This window comes from Nymphaea colorata, chromosome 12, assembly GCF_008831285.2.
Source record: "Nymphaea colorata isolate Beijing-Zhang1983 chromosome 12, ASM883128v2, whole genome shotgun sequence".
In the NCBI taxonomy this organism is placed as follows: domain Eukaryota; kingdom Viridiplantae; phylum Streptophyta; class Magnoliopsida; order Nymphaeales; family Nymphaeaceae; genus Nymphaea; species Nymphaea colorata.
The window spans coordinates 15,816,752-15,827,982 of NC_045149.1; the positions used below are offsets into that span (position 1 = coordinate 15,816,752).

Genomic DNA, 11,231 nt, shown 5'->3' on the forward strand with positions numbered 1-11,231 from the left:
TTTCCTGGTTTAGGCAAGCGCCTTCTCAGGGTTTAATATAGTGGGGAGGAGGGGGGGTTGGTTGGTTAGTTGGATGCGGATCTCAGCCGTCGGATGGTAGATCGGCCATGGATGAGGTGACATTGGGCGAGTGTGCAATGGTCAAAGCAAGGAAAGAGACACGGGGCCCACGGTGCTTGGTGGTGCGGGTTGGTGAGGCACGCACACCATGACGTCATCACCCACCGGGCGTCCATCCCCGATCGCCGCCCGCCGGTAAGTCATTGCGGCGTACCGCTTCTGAGAAGACCAATCGTTGGTTGGAGTCCCAATTTCTGGTCGCCTGCCTGTTGCGCGGTTAATTTTCGCAGAACCACGATACTGACAGTCCATTGACTTCTACCGTGCGTTTAAATGATCCTCAAAATCGGACCGCCATGGCAGAGCGAAATAGAGAAGACACCGGTTGGAAGCTTCCGGTGATCATGTCGCCTTCCTTCTCTTTAAAGCTCAGACGCATTTATCAATCATATTCATCCGCTTTAGCTTCATTGCCATCTGCAAATCCATCCCCGAGTACATTTCCACATTTAAAACAACTTTTCCCTTTCGTGTTTTTTCATTTTTCTTACCTTGTTTAGCAGCACACCAAACTTGGGTGTTTAACAGTGTCATCTGCAAGATAGTTGCATGGAGCTTTCTTTTTTATTTTTCATTTTCAAAGGCAATTTTGTCCCCATGTCACTCAAATGTATATGAACAGTTGAGAGAAGCGGAACGAACGAATGAATGAATGAATGAATGAATTTAGCAGTGGCAGCACGGCAGGGACGAGTTTCTCAATTGCCTATAAATGAAGGATGAACTTGGAATCAAAAAGCCCCAAAAAAGTCCAGTCGAAACGTTTGTTGATTTTATGTGCCCCGAAAGTTTTTTTTTCTTTTTATCGTTAGGCTTAAGCCCTCCCGGCTTTTTCTAAAGTACGATTAAGTTCTTGACTTTCGTATCTGCCTTTGTTGTTTGTCGTCGACTTGGCTACCGGAAAGAACTCCGGCGAAACAAGTATAAGTGCATAGAACGAAGTACACGTTATAGCCCCATCTTGTCCGAGTGCTTTTTTTTAAAATCTGCAACCATCCTGTCTTAAAAGTACCTTAGAAAAGCATTCCTGAATCATTATATTCGAACCGGGAATGAGATTTTTATAAGCTCGAAATTTAAAATCAATGTGGTTGGCATTCTTATAAAAAAAAAAAAAACCCCGTTTTCGCTGTTTATGAATTAATCAACCAATTTGCAAGCTTTGGAGCGTATGCATGACGGCCATGCAGTGGAAGTTTTTGTAAAAGCATTTGGGGAAAGATGATTTGCGAATGAGTGGAAGGAAGCGTATAAATTGTGTACAATGATAAGCGTTGGATCCCTTCTCGCTCCTCAATGACAGACACGGCCACAGGGTAGAAAAGCCATGGTTTGGTGTGGAAAGAGACTTGGCACCCGTGAGCTGCGCACGAAACTCACCTACTTCATGTTGTCTGCCACGTAACATTGCATCATAGTCTCAACACTGGTCAGAGATCGTGTGAAACCATGGAAAAACTTCCGGCTGATCTCCTACTCGACCGCGAGAAGCCGTGCTTCGACTGTTTATTTACAAGATAGACGGAACTATGACGCCATTTACAGAACTGCACGAGTTCTGCAATCAGTTTACGATCAGAGAGATGATTGAGTTCCAGTTTCAACCCTTATTTATCTCTTCTGTTTGTCGGTGGCATGGATTTCCTGTTCCTTTGTGTGGTAATTTTTTGTTTCCTGATTCCATTTATCACCCTCAGGAACACTTAAAAGAAGATAATTGAATTGAAACCGAGATAGACAGAGGCGTTCCTTGTATTTTGTTTCCGCATCATGACAAGGCAAATGAAACACTCGTGAAACATACTGTCAAACAATCTCTATCGCACTTCTTATCATCACGACACGGGGCTGGGAAAACCACATAGATCATGAACTTAGTCGTGCTTCTAGATCATGATTTGAAGTGAGATTTTGCTGAAAGAAAAGTTTTAAACGGGCGAGCCTCCGTTTCCGTGCTTTCTGTGGGCGCACTTAATTCTTGATCATTTCTTTTTCTTTTTTTTTTAATAATTCGTGTACGATGTATTTATTCAAAAGGCATCATGGAAAGGGGGGGAAGCAGCGACGAGGAGAGCACGGACTTTATGACCGACTGGGCATTTGTTGCTATGCTTGAAACCCCCAGCTACGGCGCCGTATGGTAGAAAATAAGAAGCAGATGAGCGGAGGAGCTGCTCTTGACCCTCCAGCCAGCTCTGACGCGGACCCAAATGTGGGAGTTTAGTTTTGCATGAAGCTCTCTTTTTGCGGATGTTAATTTCTTAATTAAAAGCAGCTGATGGATAAGGTCGGGAGCTTGACCGAGGGACTCTAAAGTTGGGTCAGATTAGATATGATATGATATGAAGGAGGGAAAAAAAAACTTGTTCAATTTTCCTTGATAGGTCCCCACTGGTACGGGGACGCGGATGCGGAATAAAAAATGAGGGGAGGATGCGAATTAAGTTAAGGGGAGCAAAGAGGAAGGGAGATGAGTATATATAATTATATATATAATGAAAAAAAAAAGGGGTCAATTTTGTTGACCTAACACCATTTGGCGGTCGCCACCAACCACCGGCCACGAGTAGGTGGTAGGGGGCGTGAGCGTTGCGGTCCACCAACCCACGACCTCGCCCTTTCTTTGCTTGTGCTTGTGTTTGTGCGGGATGGGGGTAGGCAAGGCCCTTTTTTATTTTATTTTACTTTATTAGGCAATTTTTGTGTGTTAAAATATATATATATATATATATCTATGCCTTATTTATTATGTGTGACGTATTTTGTGAAAACGGTTTAGAATCAGCCCTTGCAATTTGGCTTAATCGCATTGGACTTCTTGCAATTATGGATAAGTGGAAGAATTATTTAATCGTTTATAACTCAACAAAAGGTGGCCCGCTGGATTATGGTGTATACGAGAAAAAAAAAAAAAAAACAAACACTTGTTATGGGCTTTTCAAAAATGCTGGATGACAAAGCTTCATTTTTTCATGCATTTGTTTTCCTTCAATTTGCCATCCATTTGTCTAACTTTCCAAAGAGCCGAGCCTGCACAGTAAAGTATGGCTTCTTGCTAACGGTTTTTGTGGGGACTTTGCGGATGGGATAAAAATACTAAATTGTTCTTGAAAATATGGATAAGGTTGGGGATTCCTTGTCCATAGCAAACATGAGAGAGAGAGAGAGAGAGAAAAAAAACTACATTTAATTGCTCTCCTTGAGGGGAGACAAAAAGAAGTGCAGATGATACGCTGCGTGCCAACCAAACCCCTCGAGTTTGGTGGTGAATTCCTTTCACCTACCAAACCCTCCTAAAGCTAAAGCTGATGATCTCATATCTATGCCCCACCCATCCTTGTTTTTTTTTTTTTTTGTCATATTCAAATTGTCAAGTGAAATGTAAATGTGGTTCGTCTCTCTCTCTCTCTCTCTTATATATATATATATAAAATAAGACTTGGTGGACCTACCAAGTCATAGTTGATGAGGGGCGAGAGAGCAGATGGATGGGACTAAGGGCAAGATCATTAATCGGTATTGTACGCACATGCACGGGCATATAGGTGATAGGCCCCCAGCAGTTACTGGATATTGCACATTTTTCACTTGACTCCAAAGTATTTTTATGGCTCAAGAGCTTTCTTTCTTTCAGTGCTCTGTGCTTTGGGGTGTTGCTTTCAGCTTAGATTCAACTTGATCCTTCTTTTACAATACAAAAGTTGTGTGTTAATGGCCCTTCTGAATTTAAATAAAGATAGATTAGCTGCCTACCAACTCCCATCCTGTTTGTTCCACCAACCCCTTTGAGCCCTCGTCGTCGTTCCGGAGCTTCTCTTGCATGTTTCATGCTCAAAGCTTTATAGAAAGTTGGTCTTTACCTTCTTCACAGAAAAACGAAAATCAGGGACTTGTGCCCAAGCGTGCAGACGTTGCACTTGTTACGGTGGGGTGGGGTGGGGAAGGGGTTACTTGTCAGTAAACTCGATTCTAACAAGAAAATAGCAGGAAACATCTTGTCAATACCAGGGTAATGGGATGTTGGAAACAGCTTTACGTTGCTTCTCTAATCATTTTAAATAATTTGCTTCAAGTTGTCTTTCATATAAAATATAATAAGGGGCCACAGATACGCCACATTATCTTCAAATCGATGATCCGGTGATGATACATATACCAACAACATTGGCATTAATGGCGAAGTTAAGAAAAAAAAAAAAAAAAAATCTAGAGGTAGTCGTTTAGCTTATAATGGAATTATATGAACTTCGTGTTTTGGGAAGTGAGAAGAAAAGGAGCACCGTTAAAGATTACAAATATAATACGCTATAAAAAGGAGGCGAAAATGTAACGAAAAAAAAAAAGAAATGAAGGACAAGGAAACACGTCACATCCATGTCATGCTTGCGTCATATATATATATATTTGCCATCCTCCCTCTCTTTGTGATTCATCGTCATATATATATAGAAGATGAAAAAAGAGGAATTCATCGCCAATAATATAAAATCTTGTTTTTGTGGCTCTTGCTTAATCGTAGTAATGTAAACACTAATTACTAAAGAGGCGAGCTCAAGTTGGTTGTGAAATTAATATTAGGTGTCTAAATGTAAACTTGTAAAGGTAATTAGGTGGGAATTGTAAATTACTCAAACTTCGAGCTTCCTTTTTTGAAAAATCTTTTAAGTTGTGCGTGTGTGCTACCAAGTGGCTTCGGTCTCGGAGAGTCTAATCCGTCTTTCGCTGCCATGGTTTGAAAAAATGAGCCGAGTCCACTTCAAGTGAAACAGAGTCAAACCAAAAATGGGCCTACCTGCCCTGACCCAACCAGCCGTATCTATCCCATTGAAGTGCACGACTCGACCGCCACCAGTGTGCCCTGCTGATTAGCACAGGTCTCCGCCCGCTGACCTTGACCACGAAGGTCTAATGACTCTTAAGGATTGACTAGACCCACATCCCATTCCTTTATTATTTCCTTTCCTTTCAAAAGTCCGACCGCACCTACATTTTTTGAATCGTTTTCCCAGAAAAAGGACCAATCAAACTGGAAAAACTTTTTAAACTACAAAGGGCTGAGCTATTCAATAAAATGACAATAACATTGTTTGATGTTATAGTGAAGGAGCCTGGGTATCTTTTTTGCAAAATTATTTTCAATTTCATGTGCGTTGGCTATATATATATAATTGTCATAGGCGTTGGTGAGATAAATTTGTCCTAGCTGGCGGTAGGACTTAATTTGATTGAATCGGATCGAGAGTACGTTTGATCCTTGGGACGCATCTTACTAGCTCAGTGTTTTCAATCATTTCGTATTTTATATTTTAGCCAGTTGCTCTTAGATCGGTGTACAATAGCTCAGCTCCGACATTGAATCCTGTATGGCCACGGGGTCTTAAATCAAGAGCCAAAGAACCGAAGATGAATTTAATAAGGCGGTGTTCCTTTCATGAGCAATGACGGACGGGTGCTGTTCCTCATATGCTCGACCGCTTACTCTAGCTCAGGCTGTCACAACTGGTATAGATATTAATGGATTGGATTTGGATAGAAACTGGTTAGAAAAGTTGGATATAGAAAAGAATTTAACGTCTGACTAACAAAGTAGATTGGTTTCAGGTATCAAGTATCCAATATCCATATTCCATGCATTTTGAAAGTCTGTTCTTAACATATCATAATGAATGTGGTTCAAATTTGACTGTGTAGTTCAAAGTTGAATTCAGATTCCAATGTGAAAATAAAAAATTCGACTTAAGCCAAATTTGGATGTGATTCTAAAGATCAGATCCATGTAGACCCGTATTCAGACTGAAATGCCCTATATTTAATAACAATAAAGAATGCAGCTGATTTAAATCAGATCCATTGACATCAATAAGTCTCCATTTATGGATCCAGCAGTTGTGTTGATTTGACCCCCGTTCAGCGGCAGCATTATCAAGGTGAGGGGTCCAAGGAACTGTTCCATGAAATTAACCGATAGCAAACGTACTTAATATTTACATATGAATGCACTTTGAATCTGCTTCACGGTTGCCCGTGCAAGTCCATGAAATGAACAAGTTCACAAAATGTGGAAAAACGGCGGTTGCTAGATGGAGGGATCGTGAACATTGGCTTCTTTTTACTATCACGAGATGCCAACGCGGAGGGAGATAGGGAACATGGTTTCTAGGGTCGCTCCTCTTGGCCCGACCCTAGAAAAAATCCTGGCTCTATCCCTGGGAATGAAGAAGTCGCTTCCATCATCCGGCCTGCTTTCATCCTTGTCATCCACAAGCAGATACAACAGATGAAAGTAAAACCAGAAATACAGATACAACAGATGAAAGAGAAACAGATAACGGTGACAGACTGGTTTTACAAGATAAAAGAAAGAGGATCGCTGATGATGAACATAAGAAAGGCAAAAATATTGGTGGGGAAGATCTCGGCAAGGATTTACAACTCAGAAATGATTTGTCGACCAAAAAGGCAGGAGCAGAATTCGTTAAACGGTTAAACACAGATAGAAATCAAAGCTGGACAAAATCAGATGCCAAGATTTGAATGAAGATTCTATCCTCTCACGCATATGAAAAGTGTGGGAGAATGTTTAGTAGGTTCAGTTGAACCGAACCATTTTAAGTTGTTTTCTTTTTCTCTCTCTTGCAGAAACAAGGAGTTGATGCTAAAACATTTTCTGAAGCGAGGGGCGCCATTTTCGTATTGTTGTGTGAAAGCTTTAATTAAGGGAATAGAATCCTCTCCACACCTCGACCATGTGGGAAATTGAGACTAAGCTTTGCTGTATGAGTTAGCAGAGACTGTCAAGCTCGCGCTGAGCAATTTAAGGGTGCAGGACTGATACAGAGCACTTGCAACAGTTGTTCTGCAACCCCAATCCAGCCAATCGTGGTCTCTTAGAGGGTTAGAGCACCTGATTCAGAATCGAACTTGGATCCTTGTCAAAGTCTATGAAACAAGAACCATATATGAAGCCGTTACTAGAAAAAATCATTATGCCGCTTAAAAGCACTAATGGGGAGGCCATCAATAGATGTCCAATTGAAGAGAAATGCAGTACATTAAGAAGGAATGAAGAGATAAGCATAAGCTCAAGTTGTTAGAATTGGGAGAGTTGAGATCCGGTTTCTCTTTGGATATATGGAGTGGTGACTACCACAGGTGCCATTTTTAGACAATTTTTAAACCATGCTTATCATGTACACTTTCCTAAGTCATGTGCGGACTTGCTGGTCTTATTAGACAAAAGCGCAGGCACGAGAAACAGAGAAGAAATTTTCTTAAGACACACACACATAAAGGGAGAGGGAGAGGGAGATCTTAGACTTGCACACAGTCAGAATAATCATATCATGTATAACGTTAGATTTGAAGGGGATCAGTTTATAAATCCGTCATTAGTCCACTAATGCATGAAAAAATGACTTTTATTCATCAAAAGTTGTGGAACATTGTGAGTCATGGACTTTGTATCTCTCTCTCAAACGTATCTAAACCCATGAAATTTCTTAAGGCAAGGCAAGAGGAAGGCGTTCACAAATTCAAGGGAGAAGGTTTATATTCATAAGTTCAAAGTTTACAGGAATCTGTTGGGTCGTGTCCAGCCTTAACAGAGGACCCGGCCCTCACTTACCTCTAGTGATGAGGAGGTAACTCACGAAGAGGGAAAGAGGCAACGCTCTTGGTCTGTTGGGTGGACGGCGAAAAGCAGGGGCAGGAGAAAAGCAGAGCAGCAGATAAGGAGAGCGTTGCTGCGTGCGTGGGTTCAACAGCAGCAGAAGGAAATAAAGAAAGAATAGCAAAAGAAGAAAGCGGAAGGTTTTTGCAGCAGCAATGGCGGTGATTTCTTTCTTGGTTTATTTGCTTTCTTTCTGAAGGTTTTCTCTTGACTGGTTGGAGGTCGTCCAGCTGAAAGTTTTGGCTCTTGCGTTATTATTTGATTGCTGAAAACAGTGGACATTTCATTGCTGATGTATTGACTCTTATTTGAGCATACAGAGGATCTTTCGACCGTGGTTCCTTTACGCCGTTTTGGGGTTTTTCAACGTAAATTTGCGCGCCTCATTTTTCCTTCTTTATTTCAGCTATTACTGTTCGGGCTCATGATATTGATGTAGATCAGAATATGGCAGTGCTCGTCTATTTGGCTTCCGGCATTTGTTTCAGTTACAATGAAAAATAGAATAACAAGGTCATTGCTATGAAGCCCATCTACATTCAGTTACGACAGCACATGAATATACATATATTTTAGTCTTATGAAACAGAAATAGACTGCTTTCAAAGAGAATTTGGGTCTCATTTTGTGAGCTTTTGAAAATTGTTTTGAGTGTTGAAAATGTATTAACAGAATCCTCAAGTCGGTGACATCAACATCAAGGGCATGTTTGAGAACATGATTTATATCCTCCCTAGAAGTTAAAAGAGAGCGTTTTTAACATAGTTTGGTAGAAGATGCTGATGCTTTGGATGTGTCTCCTACCGTGTTTGAATCGGGACAGGACCATTGAGACGGAACCCACATCACAGATTCTCTTCCACCACTTAAAACACCCCTTTTTAGTTACAAAATCAACAAACTGCACTATACTTGCTGGAAGGGTTAGTAAGTTTTCTTAAATTCTCAAAGGATATAACATTGCATCCAAAAGGTAATTTAATGACAGAGTTGTGCTTTAGCGTTTTAAATTTAACAATATTCTACATCAGCACAATCAAATTATTAGCTTGAGGCAGGAGTCATGTATACTTGGGAAATTTCACCATCTCAATCGTGCACAATGTGTTCTTTCTCTCTCTCCCTCTCTTATTTCATTTTATTGTGCAGTTGTCTTGTATATTTCGTTTTTTTTTTGTTATTGATTTGTTTTGTTGTTAGGAGACTTCTTAGGGGACTTCTTCTCAGCTCTCTCTCTTTTTCTCTCTCTCTCTATGACTTTCCTCAAGTCATTATATTCCCCTCACCGATAAGTAAAGTACCGCACAATTAGTGATGATGATAGCTGAAAGTTCATTTCCCTCAAGTCTTCTATTTCTATTTTATTTTGGCAAAAGTGGACGCTCAAATACACATGAATGGTGACTCTAGCTTTAACAGTCAACCTACCATTTAATTTACAAAGTTCAATCCATCATAATGAATAATTAAATAAAAAAATGATACATTTTCATTTTCATTATCTAATATTAGATGGAAATGGTTGTGTGATTTTAAAGTTTCACTATATAATATATATATATATATATATAGATTGCATTTGCACTTCAATCGTTATTATCTCTGTATATAACAATTCATACACAATCCAGAGAAAGAACCATAATTGCCTTGAACACGGTAAAGCAAATAAAAAGAAAAGCAGGCCTTTTCGCCACACCTGTAACCATAGAGATCAAGAAGAACAGGGTACAAGAGATAATTTTGTGTGCAACGAAAAAGGAAAAATAAAAGCTAAAAAGATGAGGGAAGAGCAAGGAAAAGAATGAACCCAAAATGTAGGTATGCACCATGTACCCGGTAATCAAAGCCAGAATATATCGTGATACATCTACGCTGCTATACGGAGGCTTTATTCGGGTAAACTGGTTCTCCATATACCGGTTGAGGAGGAGGCGGCGGTTGATTCGGGTAAACTGGTCCTCCATATACCGGTTGAGGAGGAGGAGGAGGAGGCAGCGGTTTATTCGGGTAAACTGGTTCTCCATATACCGGTTGAGGAGGAGGAGGAGGCGGCGGTGGAACACCCGCGCCGTAGACAGGGGGAGCCACCATCATCAGATTCTGGGCCTCTCTCCTTGCTGCCAACCTCCTCAATATGTAACATACGAACCCGACAATCAATATGACAACGATAAAGGGAACGGACAGCACCCCCACCCCCACATAGCCCATCTTCTCACAATACTCCTTTTTCCTCTCTCCCCAACGATGAATTCCTTTGTTTCAGTTCACAATTGCAACTAAAAAATTTAAAGAGATAAACGTTAAGAACCGTTGGAGAAGTCGGTAAATTCCAAGTACCAATTTGAGGATCTGACGATTCAATTCTCCAATTTGAACCAAGACAGAATCAAGAACTCTGAGGAGAACCGGGGGCCTTGCGTTCTTACCTTGTTGCGAAGAAGAAGAGCCGTAAGGGGCACCTGGCGGCCCTGACCGAAAGAGAATTGAGAGATGGTGGCAGCCGCCGCTGCGTCTGCAACCCTAGCTGTTTATAGAGGAGCAGGTGACTCTGCATGCCGATGAATTCCGCAGAGAAGGCCTTGGTTGCTGCCATGACGCCCCTTCGTTACCTCTCTTCACAGTGGTAAGCCACGAAGTTTGCTCGTGGCCGCGCCATTGAAACCGCTTTGTAGTATTGCGTGGGCTTCTGAGTCGCCAGACCCCACAGCAGGGATGATGAAATACGGACGCGCTTTTACGCCGATCTACAGTCGCCTGGTAACTGCTTTCGCCTTTCTCATCCATTCTTGGAGGTGAAGAAAATCAACCTCAGGTCGACGAATCCGGACCTCATCGGGCCCGGATCAGACCAGATACCTCGACTTACATCCTATTAACTGCAAGTCAATACCTGGGAAGGTAGTAATTTTCGTCTTTCCAACGAAGATTTTGCAGACAGATCTCGATTTTGTTACAAGTTTCAGTCTTACAGGGGAGATTCGACTTCTAGCCGAACGACCTTATGAAAAGCAACATCATGGGTAGAAGTGTATGTTTTCTAACATCCAAGTAAATGCTTGCGTTTTCAAAAAGGCTACATCTGATCTGAATCCGAATTCAAATATGATGGGATGTCATTTCTTTAGTTTGAATCGAATCTGAACAGATTTCTTCATTTGAGATTAAACTTTTTTTTTTCATCTATGCTTCTTCTGAAAATCAGATATATTAACATCATGTGAAAACACCGGCCTTTCACTTAAAAATGTTGACAGTTGTACTAATGTGGGGCATCGGCTCTCGCATAAAAGTCTACGACGCGACCTCAATGTGTGAGGGAATAATTCGTGTTTTTAAGATGAGTTTCTGGTGATGTCAATATTCAATTCAAGCACCTGACACCTCCCTTTGAGAAACTTTCGTGCAGACATGTTCAGTTTTTCAAGAGCTAACTTAA

The 11,231-nt window shown here is 41.1% G+C and overlaps 1 protein-coding gene across 2 annotated transcripts; it reads right to left on the minus strand.

The window, feature by feature from the left end:
• Window positions 1–9,458: 9,458 nt before the first annotated feature.
• On the minus strand, window positions 9,459–10,826 carry LOC116266123 (uncharacterized). Of its 2 annotated transcripts, none has more exons than XR_004175268.2 (2): window positions 10,222–10,826; window positions 9,459–10,071 (listed from the first exon to the last, which is right to left on the minus strand). XR_004175268.2 is itself a non-coding variant. In XM_031647225.2 (2 exons), the coding sequence occupies exons 1-2, from the start codon at window positions 10,386–10,388 to the stop codon at window positions 9,668–9,670; spliced, it is 417 nt and encodes a 138-aa protein (XP_031503085.1). In that variant the 5' UTR covers window positions 10,389–10,826; the 3' UTR covers window positions 9,459–9,667. The 2 variants fall into 2 exon arrangements, 1 of the variants encoding a protein (XP_031503085.1); XM_031647225.2 differs by having other exon boundaries at window positions 9,459–9,917.
• Window positions 10,827–11,231: the final 405 nt, after the last annotated feature.